The sequence below is a fragment of the Ursus arctos genome, unplaced genomic scaffold, assembly GCF_023065955.2.
Source record: "Ursus arctos isolate Adak ecotype North America unplaced genomic scaffold, UrsArc2.0 scaffold_14, whole genome shotgun sequence".
In the NCBI taxonomy this organism is placed as follows: domain Eukaryota; kingdom Metazoa; phylum Chordata; class Mammalia; order Carnivora; family Ursidae; genus Ursus; species Ursus arctos.
This window is the reverse complement of record NW_026622808.1, coordinates 50,739,519-50,759,115: the sequence shown is the minus strand read 5'-3', so window position 1 is coordinate 50,759,115 and position 19,597 is coordinate 50,739,519. Positions and strand designations below refer to the sequence as shown.

General features: G+C 38.2%; 1 protein-coding gene across 2 annotated transcripts in view; it reads left to right on the top strand.

Moving 5' to 3' along the window:
- Positions 1 to 14,583: 14,583 nt before the first annotated feature.
- The window catches only part of MDFIC2 (MyoD family inhibitor domain containing 2), a 102,524-nt gene continuing 97,510 nt past the window's right edge, over positions 14,584 to 19,597 (top strand). For both annotated transcript variants that reach the window (XM_026501225.2, XM_026501224.2), the window contains exon 1: positions 14,584 to 14,671. In XM_026501225.2, the coding sequence (XP_026357010.2) occupies positions 14,584 to 14,671 (88 nt within the window). The remainder of the gene's footprint in view (positions 14,672 to 19,597) is intronic.

Below are 19,597 nucleotides of genomic sequence, written 5' to 3'. Positions count from 1 at the left end.
AATAACAAGACTAAGGGAAAGGTAATGATATGAATCAGGGAAAAGTGTCCAACGTTTGATAAGACAAGGAGTAAGAAGACATAGAAGGATAAAGACTCTGGTATAAGTCTTTAGCCCTCCCATGTATCTCCTCAGAATCTAAGAGGTGACCACTGCACTGAACTTCATGTGTAAGTGCCCTGGACTTCCGCACTGTCAAACCAGAAACAAAGTTTGCTGTCCCACAGAGGGGAAGAGAAGATTGTATAGCACCAAGAATATCCACAAACATTTATATTGCATTTATTCTGTCCTAGCAACTGTTCTAAGCACTTAACATTTAGTAATCATTTAATCCTACAATGACACTGTGACATGGATACTATCATTAATCCTCATTTAATAGACGAGTAAAGCACAGGGTGATTGAACAACTTGCCCAAAGTCAGACAACTAATAAGTGACATAGCTGGGACATCAAACTCATCATTTGAGGGGTATATTAAGAATTCCCACTAATTTGCGAACGTTACACTCTGTGAGTAAATAAGAAGGCCAGAAAGAAAGAATAGAGAAAGAAAGATGAAAAAGAGGGAAGAAAGAGGAAAAAAGGGAGGAAGGAGAGAGAAAGCGCATTAGAAATGAGATTAGTAATTCACAGAATTTAGAAATGCTTTGCAATCATGCTGATCCCAAGAAGACCAGGGTATGGCTGAAATCATCAATGTTGCTAGGATTTGGGGAATGGTCCTAGAAAAGGTGATGAACTAAAAAAGGTTTGTACAATCAACTGGATTATAAGACATGAGGGAAAACAATTCAACAGAAGGAAAGATGTCTACAGATCTAGAAGAAGGTAAGCCAAAGGGATTTATCCAACATTTTAGACCTACCTAGGCTATCCTAAGCTGGCAATAGTAGCCAATCTGTTTGTGGAGAGAGGAGCTGGCTACATGCCCTTAATGAACCTTCAATTATTTTTTGCTGAAGTTATATGTTCACCATTTGTTAATTCATTTGCTCATCCACTCTCTCCTCTATAGTTCTGCTACTCAAAGTACCTCCTGTGGAGTAGCAGCCTGACCATTACCTGCAAACTTGTTTGAAATGCAGAATCTGAGGCTCTATTCCAGACCTCCTGAATGTGAAATTACATTTTAACAAGATGCCCAGGTTCTATAGGCATGTGAAATTCTGGGGCCTGGGGAGGAAGGGGCCACAGGACAGACAAGGTCCCTGTCCAACCCCATCACCATTGTATTCTCAGGACCTAGCCCAGATCTACACATAAAAGCCAACCACACTTTTAAAAAATAAATTATGTCTACTATTAGTCACACATAAAGTCTAAAAAACAGCCCTGGCTTTTTCCTGAGTCTGTCAACTCTGAGTTCTTTGCTACTAAAATCCTACAAAGTTATTGAATGTGCCTTCCACTGGCACTGTAGTATTATGCCATGTTTTGCTGGCTACCGTTCCATGTGCATATGGCATTGTAGGTGGGACACCTCTCCAACTACAGCAAAACCTCCCTGATGGTATGGATTACTTATACTTCCCTTAGACAAGCCCATTAAATAGTGGGCTATATTCAGAGCTATCTAGAACATGCATACCCATGCAGGGCAGCCTATAAAGCAAACTGAAAAGACCTGTGTACTACAGGGTATGGTAATGAAGTAGAAGCTTAGATGCTAAACTGACCTGAGGTCAATTCTGACTTCTGCTATTTCTGCATTGAATGCATTAGATATTTAAGCCCTCTAAGCCTCAGGTTTCCATCTTTAGGATGGAGGGAATGGTACATTTCAGAGTGCAGCTCTTCCATATATACATATGTAAAGCAGTGATATAACTCATCAGTTACTCCTACTCTTCGACCTTTGGAGCTTTCAGCCCAAGGTGTGAAAGAGTAATATAGAAAAGGATTACTATGCCATAAACCAGGCAAGAAAATTAAATATTTTTGTTTTGGTCATGTGTAGGCAAGAGGAAAGATAAGAGGCTGGTATTACATCCGACCACCTATTTTTCATAGAGAGCTTAAGTTAATAGTTCAGATAAGACTTCCTTTACATTGACAGAGACATGATTTACATTGTAATGTATTTACCAGTTCTCTTCAAGGGCTGGCCTTTTGTTTTTATGAATATGTATACACAAAGGTTAAATGTTGATGCTGTGCAGATGTAACGTAAGCCACACATATTTAATTCCTTGGAAAGGGTGTCTTGTGAGTGGACGGATAGAAAAGGACAGAGTTTGAAATGAGCAAATTACAAAGGAAGGAAAAGATTGCAAAATTTCTCTCCATATAAGAGGACTACATTACTATTCTAATAAAATATTTTAATATATTTTTCCTCTCGGAGCATCAATTAGTTAGAGGCTCTTTGGAGTTGATTATTTCCTCTTTTGAAATGTAAATGAACACTTGAAAGTTGAGTTTTATTCAACCTCTCTGCAATAACTTTTATCAGCTAATCAGATCCACACCTAGTTGAGAGATACACAGCCCTCTTGCGGGAGATGACTGAAAAAGAAGAGGAAATATATGGAACCAGACGAAGTGCTTTCAGTGTTTCTCAATGGTGAGGCAACTCCTTCTGGGTAGGTCATTTCTTTATTGTGCAGGGTCTTCCTTGTGTAACGCCATGTTTAACACCCTAGGCTCCTCTCCTTTATATGCCAGTGATGTCGCCCAGTCATTATGGCAACCCAAAGGCAATCCTTTTGAGAACCACTTTCTGCTTTATCAAGAGAAAATAAGTACAACAAAAAGGAGCCTTGTCTACTATATTTTGCAATTTTGCCTGGGCTGGCTCTAAAGTATCTCGTGTATCACAGAAATAGCTCATCTACACGTTGACACCCAAGTTAAGATACAAAAGATGTGTGGGGACCGCCCCAAGCCTGATTTTCCTCCATTCCACTGAAGCTAAACTGGTTCCAGCTTTCAGTATCTAATACTTTTTCTTCCTGATCTCATTGCCTTTTTCACCATTCACATATTCACCTTCTAACTCAACACCAGGAGGGAAAAGGAATGGAGAGAAGAGAAGAAACATTTCCTCTCTTACCTCTTTTCATTGTCATGGTGCACTACACTTTGTCTTTCCTATGCAGGATATGTTCTCTGCCACCAGCCTTTCTCTTGTGGTTCAATATCTCCTGAAAAGTGCTGGAATGAATTACGCTGCATATCGGCACACATTGTTCTTCACTATATTCCTATTATCACATCCCCTGTTTCCATTTAATTTTGACTGCCTAAATAGGATTTTAAGTTACATTAACTCTGTACTCAGATAGCACTTAGAAATGATGAGAGCCAAATGTTAAGTGACCGAGATTATCAGAATGTATTCCAGTTGTTTCTCAAAGTGTGGTTTGTAGACCACTAGTTCCAGGGCTATGTTAACAGACACTACCCAGAAAATGATTCTGTTGTCAAAAAAGTTTAAAGAAGGCTGGACTGAACAAATTACTTTAATGCATGCTAGCTTTACAGAGTCTTTACTCTGGGAGGGAGGTAGGATCTCAGTGCAGAGATGCAGAGCAATTTCAGTGTTTCCCAAATGTATCTGCCCACAGAGTCAACTTTCCCACCGATTACTGGAGCAATAAACAAGAAACAAACGATTCTAGTCTCTATGCCATTTAAGCTATGGGAATACAGACTTTCAGGGCTGCTGACGTGGCCCCCCACTGCCCCCGTGCACTACATGACTGTAGGAGTGGTGCCGTTTATCTGATGCAATGTAAATGGTGCGCTTTTTCACTCGGAGATCAGCCAAGGAGCAGAACGACCAGGAGGCTCATACAGTAAGGAATCTGTCACCAGGATTTGACCTTACACAATTTGGGCAGCTGGTTAAACTCTAGAAAGCTGCTGGTTTTGCTCCTGATGTAGCTTCAAGTTGGCAGAGAAAGTAGTCAGGAAGAGAGGGGTGCTTGGGAAGTCAAGGATGACAAGGACAAGCTGGAACCCGCAAGCTTGAGCTGGAACTCATGAATTCGGACAGGCACCCGAGTCCATTCTCACTGCCTCCGAATGAAATGGCTGTCCTACAGGAGATGTTAGTTTCCCTCATCATGGAGATAAACACACCACCTCCCAGGAGATGGAGAAGCTGTAGGAAGATGCAGGGGAAAATGGAAAGTCGCAGAATGGTGGCCGTCCACACCAAGGAAGGGAGCCAGCAGCTATGGAGCAACGAACAGGCAGGAAACACACAAGGGGCTACTCTAACCTTCCCAGTGAAAGGTTGTCTTTCAAATCTCCCAAAAAAATATCTTCTGTAGCCCATTCTAACTGGATATACACAAGGAAAGGAATTCTGGGGCACATAGTTTAGCCTAGCTAAGCTGACATATTATAAAGTCACCTCATGCAGCCTGGAGTTCTGAAGAGCCCAGCCTGCAGAACTGCACGGGCCAGCCTGAAGCCATTAACCACGCAATGGTACCATTCCTACCATGATAAGAGCTGCAAAGACAAAGTACACGTTGATGGAAGGGACTATCCCTAATGACGCCATGCGGGCATATCAGGGCAGTTGGCAACTGGGAGAAATGAGCTGGCAGTGATGAAAATTTTCCTTTCAGTGATCCTAGTTTAAGATCCATAAAGCCTGAATGCAAATCCCAATCTGTCACTTACTAGTACGAAATGAACACATTCATAATGATTTTATTTCCTTCTACCTTTCACAATAACAAAAAATCTTAGGGTTTACATTTTTCTTAACTATGCGACTTATAATACAAGAAAAAGAACCTGGTACTTTTTATTTCTCCAAAAAGCAAAGAAAATGACATTTCAATCTATTCTGTGGAAGAAGAAACTTCTCCCTTTCTCACCTTCACCTATTCCTTCCCATATGCAAACATTATTTTTTTAAATCTCTGCCCACTAAAATTTTCTTATCTCTTGTCTGGAAAACCCACTTCCCCCCTTAGAATTTGTACATTAACAATTATGTATTCTTAGATCACTGTGGCATTACCTATGTAGGTCCTGTGTGGTTTTAACTTTATTAATTTCCTAATTTATGGATATACTGATATTCTTTTCCAATTAGTCTCTATGGCTCTTCAAAGAATTATTTTATCTCAGATAACATCAAATAAAACAGCTTACAATTTTTTATTTGCTTTATAGTTCTTTAAAGGATACAAAGACATCATTTGTGAATAGCTGATCAAATGTTAGAATTTCTCTTTGGACCCAAAAGTCCTGTTAAACTGAAATTGTATTTGAAGTTCAGTTTATTTAAATGTCCTGCTTTAAGACTGACCCGTGAGAGGTGGACTAGAGAAAAGACTGATCAAGATAAGATTTTTTTTCTTTCTCTCTCTTGGGTTTAAAAAAAAAAAAAAGTATTCCTCACTGATGTAGGTAGAACACCAAGTACGGTATGAAAGAAATTATAGTTGTCTGCCCTACTTGGCAGAGAAGATCTTGGAACTACAAAAGCAGAGACATAGCCAAAAGATGACAAAGAACGGGACAAAACAGGAGGAAAATAACCGCATGCGAAAGAGACAGACGTTTCCAGATGTTAACATTTAGGGTGAATTTTACCGACATCATGTATTGATTACAGAGGACTTTGTCTTAAGCATCATCATACCTCCACCAATAGTATCTATTAGTTTACATAATCATTTTAAATAATTACTAAGAATTTAGCAAAAGGTACTGCACTGTAAGAATCAATAAATCAATACCTTCTTATTAATAAATAATTTTAAGTAATTTCTAATACAAACTCAGTAAACAACATTCTATATTGCTGCCATCACTGCCATCCAAGTATTTCAAAATATTTAGGTTTTGAGTGAGAAAGCAATGCTGCACTTCTGTAATTGATTTTTAAAATAAAATAAACTGAGTTTGCAAATGTACTAAAAGTTCAGTATCTTTAAAAAAAATAGTCCACATTTACAGGACGACAGTATGCCTCTTCAACTCTACAATATAATTTTGAGAGGTTAAGGGGGATAGTGTCTTGTCTTACTGTCTTTTTCCCCTTTAGAGGGTGTTCCAGCAGATTTTGGTTGCTCAAAGACCTCACAGTAGTCAAACGTAAAGATGAAGACAGTTGTAAACTCCATCTGCATACCAACTAGTCCTTTAAAGGTAAAGTTGTATGTTACAGGATAAAATTGACTTCATAAGTATGTGGGTGGTATGTTTTTAAATTGCATTTTTTTAAGACTTATTTATTTATTTGCAAGAGAGAGCTCACAAGTGCGGAGGAGCTTATCAGAGGGAGAGGGACAAGCAGACTCTGCACTAAGCTTGGAGTTCAACGCGGGGCCCGAACCCAGGACCCCGAGATCATGACCTGAGCTGAAACCAAGAGTCTGACACTTAACCAGCATCCACTAATGGCACCACTTATTGTGACTAAGGGCCTTGTTCCTATTTCCTGGCCCTTAGCCCTTCTCTCAGACTTGGATGAAGTTTGGGATTCTCTCCAGGTTGTCCTCAGAATACATCATATGATGAAAAATACTCGAGTCTTTCCACCTAGTTCTCCATCTGCTATTGATACTTGGATGTCATGTTGGATGCAGAGATTTTTTTACTAAGTCTTGAAAACCACTAAGGTGCTTCTGGGAAAGTGGGCAAAGGTCTATTCTGCTGCTATTCTCCAGATTACCTGGAGATCCTACTGTCCCAATCTTTCTAGGATTATCTAAGACAATAATGCACCAAATTCCTTTTTAATGAACATTCAGCATCTAAACCATAGTCAGACAGCCCCTTCAAACTCCCTTCCTACTCACTTGTCAAAATTTAATTTGGTGGGGTGATTAGCTCAAACACTTTTAAGCAATTTTGTATTCTTACCTAATATGTGATTTATGGCTTAAATGTGATCTTAATTCTTTGGTACTTATCATAAAAAGGACTTGCTTTCGAAACTACTGATTCTTCTATGAACTTAAAATAAAGTAAAATTTGAATCACAAAGATAAGACATCTTTTGTTCTAGGTTCATCTGCCCTGCACCAGGGGATGCGAAAGAAAGCTACCTCTGATGTCTTCTTGATAGGAAGGACAGTGGTAAAGGAATTTTTAAAATTCCTTATACTTTTGATCACAATGGAATAAATGGCACTGTACTTGCATTTCTTCATATATAAATGAGGAAGCTATTTTCCAACATTGGACAACAGGCGGAACCATACTGTAATTCTTGAGAGTAGGAAAACACAAGTGATAAGCTATACATTTGCTCTACCTCTTGTCTTGCAACCCTTTCACTACCATAGTGCAAGTAGATGGAACCACATAGAGTAGCAGATGTGCTCAATTGAAGAGGCAGAGATTGAAGTTTGGGCTAGTGAAGTGCCTAGAATTTTCAGAGTAAGATTCTGGAGACGAAAGAGTGGCACAAAGTAGGAAAGGGGCAGAGTTCACCAAAAGTAGTCTTGGCTAAGGTTTTGGCTATGCATGCATAGGATAAGACATAGAATATCTCACAAAAAGCAGCTTCTGCGGGGCTGAGCAATTCATGTGGCTACGGTGGTTAATATAGCATTAGAAGACACTCTGGCCCAACTAGAGTGGACGTATCTCACTGACCACTTTGGACATTTAGTTGAGACCTAGAAAAGGACATAACTTGGCCATAACAACCAGATCTTTTAGCATAAGCTACATCATAAAACTAAGAAAAGAACTAAAACTGACCTACCCTAACAAAACATAAAACCAAGCCTGATAGTATATAAAATATGTGCCAGTAATGTAACTGTTTGCTAGAATAAAATTCAACACTCTCTCAAAGAATGCAGCAGAGTGTAGGACTCCCTACAATGTATCATCCAAAATGTCAAGGGTATAGTAAAAAATTATTACACACTTGAAGAATCAAGAAATTGTAACTTATGACCAAGAAAACAAATAGTCGGTAGAAGTTACAGATGTTGAAGTTGCCAGATAATGACTTTAAACTAGCTATAATAGATACAATTAAGAAATTGAAGGAAAAGATGGTGATGATGACAGATAGGTGTTATCAGCAAAGAAGTGGGAACTATTAGAAATGACAAAATAGAATGTAAATTCTGGTATATCTAAAATGAAGATATATCTAACATCAAATATATATGGGATTACCTTAATAGTAGATTGGGGACTATGAAAGATGTTATTGACTTTGAAGGCAAATCTACTGAAATTACCTTCCGATTGAAGAATAGGGAGCAAATGCTGGGAAAATGCGAGCAGAGCCTCTGTGACCTGTGTGAAAATATTAAGGAGTCTAACATATGTGTAATTGGAATGTTAGAGGGAGAGAAAAGAGGGAAGGGGGCAGAAAAATATCTGAAGAAATAATGGCCCCAAATATCCTGAAGTTGGTGAAAAAGATCAATCAGCTTGCAGAAACTAGAATCTCAGAGAAACCTAATTAGAAAAAAAAAATACTAAGAAAATTACACCCGAACACAGTATAGTCAGGCTGCTGAAAACCAAAGAAAAAGAAAAGAAAATTAAAGCGACCAAAGAGGGGAAAAGACATGTTAGATGTAGGATGGACGGAGGGAAGAACGTAAAGAAGGGAGGGAGGGAGGGAGGAAAAAACTGGCAATCAAGAATTCTATATCTAGGATAAATACCCTTCACAAATGGTAGTGAACTAAAACGGTTTTTAGATAAATAAAGCTGAGTTTGTCACCAGCAGACCTGAACTTCAAGAAATGGTAAAACAAACAAACACCCAAAAACAAAAAAACAAAGAAAAACCCCAAAACCCAAAAAATAACCCTCAAAACCAAAAAAAAAAAAAAAAAAAAAAAGCAAAACAAAACGACAACAATAACAAAATAGCTCTTTAGGTTGAAGAAGAATGAAATCAAATGAAAACTGATGTCTGCTGAAAGGAATTGAGGAAATGACAACTGTGTAGGTTAACATTAAAAGAATTATTTTTTCCTTCTAATTTCTTTAAAAGACAACTGACTGTTTAAACACACACACAGGAACACACACACATACGTGAACACTGCCTGTCAGATTGTAACATTTGTAGAGTACAATATGTGAAAATAATAGTTTAAAGGAGTGTGTAAGTGGAATTACACCGTTATAAAGTTATTACCTTTAACATGAAGTGGAACAATATTTACACTATGTGGACTGCATTAAGTTAAGGAGGCATATCAAAATTCCGAGGAACCAAAAATCTTCATAATAAACCCACTAGTGAGTGTCATTGACATGTTTAAATCTTTTCTCAACGCCAGCCAACATCTAAGTCAGTAAAAGGAACTCTATAAGATATAAAAATAATTTGGTAAAGGTAAACAGCTCTTTTTAACGATCTGGCATGAAACAAGGATAAAACTTACTGCATTTTATATCCCTGAGTGTTATTTCTTGAACCTAAACTTTTGATGAGATCTAACATCTAATAAATCCTGGAATTGGTACGCCCGTGGTGTTAGCTGTAACCTTTTCCTGGGAAAGCCTGTGTTACAAATATGGAATTTTTTTCCTGTTTTATTTACCTTTGCCTCTGATGTTTTGGACCGACGTTTTTATTTACTCCCTGTGTATTTTTTTGTCTTGAGGCCAAAAAAATCCCAGAGAATGTTAAAAATGCAAATATTTGATGGCATATATCAGTCATTATAACGGTTATTGAAACCATTTTAAGTAACTGTACTAAATAATATAGAAATTCCATTCTATAGCAGAAAACATACTGCCAAAGAATAGCACAACTTCCTATAACATTTCCATTTGGATCCAATCCACTAATCCTTCAGAAAAACTCTGCTCTGCAAATTACATACCTCAAACACAAAAATCTGCTTTGGCGACCTCTCTCCACATTCATTAATATCAGTGTCCCATCACACATACAATTCCATTGTTTTAGAAAAAAAGCAAGTGACAAAGTAATGATCTTGAAGACAACGAAAAAGACTAATGTGATAGCACATAATTATTTTGTAGTTTGTAAGTTTCTAAGAATTTGTCCATTTCTTCCAGGCTGCCCAGTTTGTTGGCATATAATTTTTCATAGTATTCTCTTATGATTGTATTTCTGTGGTGTTGGTTGTGATCTCTCCTCTTTCATTCATGATTTTATCTATTTGGGTCCTTTCTCTTTTCTTTTTCGCAGGCCTGGCTAGGGGTTTATCAATGTTATTAATTCTTTCGAAGAACCAACTCTTAGTTTTGTTAATCCATTCTACTGGTTTTTGTTTGTTTGTTTGTTTGTTTTTATATTGTTTCTTTCTGCTGACTTCAGGCTTTATTTGCTGTTCCTTTAGGTATAAGGTTAGGTTGTGTATTTGAGACTTTTCTTGCTTCTTGAGATAGGCCTGTATTGTAATCTATTTCCCTCTTAGGACTGCCTTTGCTGCTGATAGCACATAACTGTTTCTCTGTTAAGGAAGGCTCTAGCTTCATGCATTCAATTTTATTATTTTCTTTTTATAGAAAGAAGAACATGAAACATACAATGAACTTACAGATTTTTCTCTCGGCAAAGATTGCCTTCTGCTGGATAGTTTGTCCTTTAAGTTTCTACCTTTAATCAGATTTTGACTAGGAACTAGAAATACTGATGCATGAGTCAAAATAAAAGGAATAGAATTATAAAAAGAGTACATTCAAACTTACCCTATTTAGAAAAGATAAACCAACATAGAATTTAACAAGAAAACTTGAATCTTGAAATCACATCCTTGGGTTTGAATTGTTTAGCTCGTTATTTTAAGTGGACACAATGAACATAATTTGGGCAAAGGGTTCTTTTTTTAAATATGTTCTCCTTGAATTCTGGTCAAACCAGCCTGACTTCTGAGGCTGGTTTGTCACTTTTTACCTTCATTTTGGACCATCTATTGTTTCCATGCTAGGCCTCAGATTCATTAGACTTGGTTTCTCTTCACTTCCTACCATCAACTGTGATTTATCTCATTCATTCCAAGGCTCAGTCCAGCTCAAGAGGCTGTTTTGTGGCCCAAGGACATCTCTAGGTGAATGAATAAATGGTTTAAAGGTTGGCATGAGTATGCACTACCCTTAATGCAGTGTCTCACTCACAAGGACACTAGTGATACGTGTTTGACACAGGAAAAAGTACGTGGTGCCTATTCTTACCATCTTTACTGATAAAGTAAATGAAGGAAATTGAATATGATATTTCACGTCTACAAGTCTCATATGATTGCTAAAACAAAGACGAGAATAGAATTCAAAATGAGATGTCTGATTTCAAAAAATGGTGCTCCTCAAAATAAAACTCCATACAGAAATTTTAAGTCATGCCAAACATTCTTAAAGATCACAGCCAATTGAAAAGGCAAAGGCAAAATCAGAGGGCAGGGAGAGGCTAAGCAAAAAGAACGGATAATACAAAATAATAAATATTCTAAGTGTTAGAACATGTTGAAAATAATATCAGCCAAAATTAGATATTTCCAAATTAGAAATGGATTTTATCTTCCTAAAAATTCCCTCCTCAGGACAACTTTTGCAAAGGGGTGTTTAAAGTTTGCAATTTACTTAACACTGGTTCTCAAGTAATTGTGTCATAGTAATTGCAAAAGTGAAACAAGTGGTAAAGATGTAGATATCAAGGATAATCAGAGAATAAACCAGAAGCAAGAGTAATCTGTAATCTCAAAAGTAAGAAACGTGACGGGAGTTTGAGTTATGGACTGCTCTTCGGACAGATGATTGGAAAATAGTTTAGATGAAATTAAATAAAATCCATAAAAATGACCACAGGATCTGACCCTGGAAGCATCAGGCTCATGGGTCAAAATGGGTTCCCTGCCTTAGAACATGGGAAAAGAGGTTAGATGACTTGTAACCCTATAAGATCCAAACTCCATTTTGAATCTTAAAATATATATATATATTAACCATACATTATTCCCTTCTGGTTGCTTGACTGTCTCTTCTCCACTACCTATTTGTGGCTTACCTCTTCTTACTTTCCATGTTGTCTCTGTTCACTGTTTTAAGATTGCCATAACTGCTATTCACCAAATTTCTTCCAGGCCCCACTAATACATAAATGTTTAGATAATCTGCTTTTCCAAAGAACAATGTCTAAACTATTAAGGAAATTAGGTCACCAAATTAATGAGTAAGGGACATAAAATGCTACAATAGAACGTACCCATTTAAGAGAGAAACTCCTCTTTCTTAATGCCTCCCCTATTCCAACACTTACCCAAGCACTTTATCTAATAAGACCACTTTCACTTTCTTTTACTGAGAAGAGTCCACTTTTCCAGTGGTGTGCCCTCCTCTTCATGGCCACAGGCCAATCCAACTTCATTGGACTAGAAAAACAAACAAAAAACCCCCCTAACTATAAGAAAGATACAACCTAAAGGAATTTTGTAATAGGTGTATCCTAAGACTTTGGGACAAAGGAAAACACCATCAGTTGCATATGCTGGTTTTAATTCATTATTAATCTGTAGAATATACATTTTCAACCCAGATACATAGTATCTGTGAGGTTCTTATGCTATAGAATGTTCTCCTCTATAGCCAAGAAGGCAAAACAATTTGAGGAGAGGTATTTTTTATATAATAACCACAGAAAGAAATGCATGCTATGGGAAGTAATGTCTGTAAATAGTCACTGTTTACTGCAATTAAAGAAGCCACACACTGAGCAAGATACAGAAAATGCTGAGATCTAGCCTGAGCCCTCACAGGTTTACAGTCTTGGGAGGAAGATAAGATGGGTTTATGTGAGTCCAAAATGGAGATGATCACACCAGGAGTCCCAAGTGGGATCGGAGTAGGGAGCAATCATTTCCGGGTGAGAGGTATCACAAAGGCTTCAAGGTGGGAGTGGAAATGGGATTTTGAGGAAACATTTCTGGAATGTTAATAACAGAAACGGGCAAGTTCAAGGAACAAGAGCATTACAATTAGGTTGGAGTAAAAGGTTAGGCACCTGGAGAAATATTAGGAATCGAAGCCACAGTTTCAACATGATGTTATATAGAATTGACCATTCGAGGCCTTCCTTAGTTGCCTGAAGAATTTTATCTTATTGATAATGGGAAGAAGTGAATGTTATCTTAGTATGAAAACTGGATTATCAAGGGAGTTTTTAAAAATGATGAAACTGGAGCCAAGTGCAACAAACGAAGTTGGTAAAGGAGATGAAATGGGTACAAGGTGATCAGATAGCAGACGGTTGTCCGGGGACACTGGAGGAGGAAAACCTCTTTGGGCCACAAAATAAAGATTATTTTCCATGATGGGAAAAAAAAAAGACAACACTGAGGAATGATGGACTATTTATCGTCAGGCATACCTAAGGATTATACTTGTTGTTAACTTTTGGTTGAAAAATATATGATCTTTGACTAAGAATCTAATGACAAATCCTCTTTTAAAATGTTACTCCAAATCCTTTTTGGAATATGTGCAGACTCTCAAAAAAAAAAAAAAAAACTTGAAACATTTTCTTGTTGCCTAAAAAATGTTAGAAAAACTTGCTTTTCAAAATGTCAGCTGCAGGATGGACTTCTAGAGAATTTCCCTTCCTAGAGATTTCCCTTCCTTTTCTTTTAACCCACATAGTCCGTGTGTATTTTTCAGTATGTTTTTTTCTACATCCTCTACAATTAACCCCCAAGTAATGAATGGCGGGTGTGGAAGGAAAGGGACTAGAGAAACGGTCCATTTGAAAAGAGTTCATTACTTGTACCCTATTTTGCAGACTGTCCTTTTAAATAAGTGCTAGCCAGCAAAAGGTTTTTATTGTTTTGAACCACAGGCTTTATATTACCTTTAAAAAAAAAAAAAAAAAAAAACCTTTCAGCCGCAAGTTAGATGCTTCTGGCAGCAAGACAAATCTAGCACCACCCAGGGAGGGAGTGTATTTGCTTCTCCGCTCACTTCTGGCAGGGTGGAGGAATGCTGGACATCCAGAAACAACAAGGAAGGCTGCCCAGAGCATCGCCAGGCTGCTCCCCTGCCCTGCACCTTGGGCCTCCTCTTTTGGGAACACACAGGTGAGTTGCACTGAGATGCTGATTCCAGTGGAGCATCCTTGCTCACTGGGAGCAAGCCACTGAAGTCAGGTGCAAATGCACTGAAGGTGCATTCACAGGTCTCAGCACCTTCAGGGAGCTCCACTTGGCCTGACTTAGGTTGTAAGGTTCTCACTGGATCCAATAAATTGCTGAAAAGGTCCTTTTGAGTTTTATTATTGGTTATATCTTTGTATATCACTTTGCAGCATGCTTTTTTATAGACTATAAAAAAGACATTAAAACAGCAACTGAGTGTTTTTTTCACAAATCTGTGACTAGTTGTTAATCTGTTATTCTTTCGTATTCAGAAATTATTAGGTCTTATAACCATCTTTACTGCTGAAAAATGAACCATCATATAAAGTTTAGTTCTCACTGTCAATGTTTTAAAATACTACAAATGGAGAAAATGTAAGACTTAACATTAGACAGCGAGCTGAAAAATTATAGAGATAAAATTTTCCTATAATATGGCAGTAGTCTCTAAATATAAAGCTCAATGTTATAAATTCGGGCTCTTAATGAATTTTTTATATCACAAATTCTGTTTCCACTTAGATGTCAGAAACTGAGCTGGAAAAGATAAAAGTAAGAACAGCTGAGCATTTCGAAAATGATAAAAATAACATTTCTTGGTTAAAGGAAGGTAAGTCCTCTTGCTGTTGATTTTCTATCCATGGGGAAAATTGTGCTTTTGTTTATTAGCAAGAGGTAGTATGGGAAAAGGAGGAAAATGTCCCAAAAGCTCAAATAATGTTAGTACTTCTGGTTTTCTTTTTTTCTTTTTCTTCCTTTTTTCTTTCTTTCTTTTTTTTTTTTTCCTTTTGGCCTAAGTGGTAGTTTGAGTGCTTTAGTATTGAAATGTTTTTTGTATGCCCTATGCTGCAGTAAATGCTGATTATTTTGTTGATAAGAGAATATACATTTTCAACCCAGCCACGTATTATCTGTGAGGTTCTTACACTGTAGATGCTCTCCTTTATAGCCAGGAAGACCAAATAATTTCAGGAGAAGTATTTTTTAAATAATAATCACAGAAAGACGTGCATGCTGTAGGAAGTCATGCCTACAAATAGAATCACCATTCACTGTAATTAGAGAAGCCACCTTCCCAGGGGAGAACGCTGGCGGCCACGGGCCTCGCGTGGGTAAGATGGTTGCTTGAAATACACACAAATCGATATGTTCTCCTAAGATGAGTACGAATGTGTGCACTTTTGAAAATACGTAGAAACTCGTGATTATTTACTAGAAGGTTTGGTTTTATCATCTTTTCATTTTATGACTATCTTTAATGCCTCTTAAAAGAAACTGAATTAACATTTTATCCCAATAGATACGGGCCCTGTAGGTTATTGCATGAATCTATGCAATTGTAAAGAGACTCTGAAGTAGTTGCCATTCCTCAAAATTGTTTTACAAGGTCATGGGGGGCTTGAATGTTTATGGCGAGGAAGCTCTACAAACCAAAACAATACTAATGACATCAACCACACCGACACTGGGTATCGAGGATGACGCTGAGTCATCATACCAATCCGAGGAAGCAGTAACTATTCCTAATTTTCAGATGAGAAAAGAGAATTTCAGAGAGTTCAAGTAAAATTGCCTCAAATCACAAAATTAGCACATGACAGAGCCGGGATTCGATCCCAGACGGTGGGACTCTGTAGTTTGTGAATTTTACCACTGCCTTGCCCCCGTTTCAAAGGAAAGATACTTAACTTATTGCGCAGGGCGGGGCTGGGCTCAGATGGTTTTTTTACAGGGTTTACATCAACACCCCCACCTTCACACCCTCATATCTGCTCTGATCCTTAATCCCACCCTCATTCAAAAAGTGTTGACTTTGTAAAAAAAAAAAAAAAAGAAAAAGAAAAGATCATTTCTTCCGCCATATGACCCAGTAATCAAAATTAATGGCTGGAGCTCATCTCTACTGCAGACTCTGCTTCTGGATAAAGGCTGGTACAGACTCAAAACAATTTCAAAAAGCCACAGGGCAAGAACATTCTCTAACTTCTCTTTATTAAATATTTTTAAATGGGATGTTTTAAAATACAACGTGGAAGTAAAAAATTGAACTTAATGGTCAGAGATCCCCCTATGTTTTTCTTGTGAACCCCAAACCCACGAAGACAGAGGTGTTCTTCACTACCACTTAGAGCGGAATTTATATTATTTATTTTTGCTTGAGTTGCTCCAGGCTATAGATGTCTCACATAGAAGTAATGGTAAAATTGATAGAACAGTCCATTGTCTCCTGAAGAATTTTTTTAAAAAAAAATTGCGTCCATTAAGTACGATTTAGGCATTGAATTCTTGTAATCTATAAAATCTAATTTCCCAGGTGACCTGTTTTATCCCATTTGGACACTTCATTTAAGCTATACTCAAATTATGTTTACTATATTTCATAAAAGGAAATTGAGCCAGATGCTAGATGACAACATCTTAATTGGGAATTATCAGGATGAGTTAGTTTTCGAACATAACTGTCTTTTTTTTTTTAATGTTAAGAAAAAGTATATGTGCCGGCTAATTTTTTTTTATTTTTAAGGCAAACTGGTGCAGTAGGAAGAACAGAGCATTTAAAGCAGACGGGTGTGGTTTTTAAATCTCAGCTAAGCTATTCATTAGCTGTGTGACTGTGGCAGGTTACCTAACCTCCCTGAGCCTCAGATTCCTTACTTAGCCAGGGACCACGATACCTGCTTTGTGAGATTATGGGGATAAGATTCCATTATTACTGTGGGGTTTCTTTCCCTTTTTAAAGCATGATTCAAAATAAAGTAACTATGTTTTTTGAGACCTTGATTCACACTTCAAACAGTCTGTAATAGTAACAGCCCTGTATATTCTTATAGTATTTTACATAAATTCCTTCATTTAGTCCCTACAATAATTGGCTATGTGGCAACATTGTCCCCATTTCATAGATTAAAGTACTGAAGTTCAGAGAGACTTTGGATCTGTTCAAACTTGCAGAACAATTAAGTGGCAACCTGAATCTTTTTTTTTTTTTAAAGATTTTATTTATTTATTTGAGAGAGAGAATCAGAGATAGTGACAGAGAGCACGAACGGGGAGAAGAGGAAGAAGCAGGCTCCCCGATGAGCAGGGAGCCTGATGCAGGACTCGATCCCAGGACTCTGGGATCATGACCTGAGCAGAAGGCAGATGCTTTACAGACTGAGCCATCCAGGTGCCCATGGCAACCCGAATCTTAAACCCGGTTCTAAATTCTGTTCTTGGCCTTCATCCACTTTGTCACAGTGACTTCTCCAATGGTTATCAATCCATGTTTTAAATGTATCAACCCCTCGCTTTCAAAGAAATGAAATCTGATGCTTTAAAGTTGTTCAAAAAATTTTTTCTTTTCACAAATGACAAGAGTAGCTGCTTCTCACACCACTGTGTCTCTTGCCTGCCCCTGCAACTTCAGCTGAATGCTCCCTGTTGTTACAATGTAGGGAATCCTAGCAATGCCTAATTAGGGTTGGGGTCAGCCTGCCCTGGAATCACCTACAGAAAACAGTGACCTCAGGGTCTGACCTCAGAGTGAGCGTGCAACTCACAGGAATCATCACCGTCATTGCCAACATGAGAACTGCTATGCCTTCTAACTTCTCAACTTCAAACGTGAATTCAGTTTATCCAATGTGACTCGACATTTCTTAATCATGGCATTACTGGAGACAAGGCATGAGCAGGGTAGAGAATCATAAAAAAAAAAAAAAATAGAAAAACAAACACGGTCCTGTACTCAAGGGGTTTATCTAGTTGTCTTGCGTTTGCCTGAAAGGTGAAGAGGCTCTTACTTACCTTCCACTTGCCCTCGGGTGGGGATGGATGATCCCTTGTGCCTGAAGGCCTCAGCAATGGTGTCAGAGAGCTGGTGAAAGCCACACCCAGGGCTGCGATCAACACTTAGAGTAAAAAGTGTTTGAGAAACATGCAGGCAGGCCTGAAAATGCACTCACTGTCAAATTAACCGAATCTTACTTGATTTTCTACCCAACCGTCAGGCAATCTTGTACCACTACTAAGCATCCTTTCTTTTTATAATAATATTTTTTTATTATATTATGTTAGTCACCATACAGTACATCCCTGGTTTTTGATGTAAAGTTCCATGATTCATTAGTTGCGTATAACACCCAGTGCACCACGCAATGAAGCATGAGAGACTATGGACTCTGAGAAACAAACTGAGGGCTTCAGAGGGGAGGGGGGTGGGGGAATGGGATAGGCTGGTGATGGGTACTACTAATCATCCCGCCTTTAAATGCCAGACTTTCAAATTTGAGATTTATCAGATTCCTGGGCCCCCACTTAAAGAATTCAGGAGTATTTAGGAAGCCCAGGAATAAACACTGAAGAGCAAGACAGGTGCTTCTGAAGTAAGATGTGCACAGACCTTACGCGGAGAAACTGTGTTTTAGGACTGTCAGAGAAACACAATATAATTTTGAAATATGTACGAGGCAAGATGAAGCATGATGTACAAGTGTGGACCAAAATAGGTGAGAAAGGAGATCTTAAAGGAGCTCAGGGTCTATTTGTACGGGTGGAGAGGAGGAGATAGACGACCGGGAGCGGAGGCGTCAGGGCGGGAAGACCCTGGTTTGGTGCATGGGAAATGGGCGTGTTGGCTAGTCATCTGTGAGTGGGTTAGCACAAACTGCGGGGAGCAAACAGACTGAGTTCTGACTACAGGGGAAGTCGCTGGACACAGGTTCTGGGTTGTCACGACAGGTCTGAGGGCAGGGACAAATATACTGAAATGGGATTTGGGGATATGGATCTGTCACTGCTGTGTGGAGCGGAAAGGGACAGGCAGAGGCAAGGTTAAAGCAGGAGGGACGGTGATGGCTAAGACAGCAGTGCATTCATTCCGAAGCCCAGGAGTGAGGAAAACAACCTGGATAAAAGTCATAACAAGGAGAGGAAGAAAATAGGCCCAAATGTGAAAAACTTTATGAAGGAAAAATTGATATAACATAGAAATTGGGGGGAAAATTACAGGTGGAATAAGATGGCATGTAATACCCCATTAAGCCAGGGAGCATTCTGGGTAAGCATTTTAGTGCTTGTACCTTACACCATTTGATACGGAAGAGAAACATCAAAATGAAGGGATGGAAGCCTTTAAATTGTTGCCATTTGCAGTTTAAAATCACAGCATCGCCAGTGTTTGAACGGCACACAATTTTTTACAGTGTCTCCGGATTTTTCAGGAGAAGATAGAAATCTGGATTTCTGGGTGAAATCTCCAGATTTCTAAAAATGAAGTAAAAACAACAACAGCAGCAATAATAAAGCGCCAGGCAGGACAAATGACGGCAGGTTCTGTGAGTCTTTTGTAGCCCAGAGGCTACCAGTTTGTAACTTCTGTCCCAAGAGCTTGTATCTCTAAACAAAATCTATTACAATGTCCTGAAAGGCTCTTTTCCATACATATCGCTGCATTGGCACAGATATATATAAATAAACACACACATTGATAGGTATGAGCAAAGACAAGTGTTTGAACTAAACAAGATAAACTTAAGAACCTTGAAATAAAACT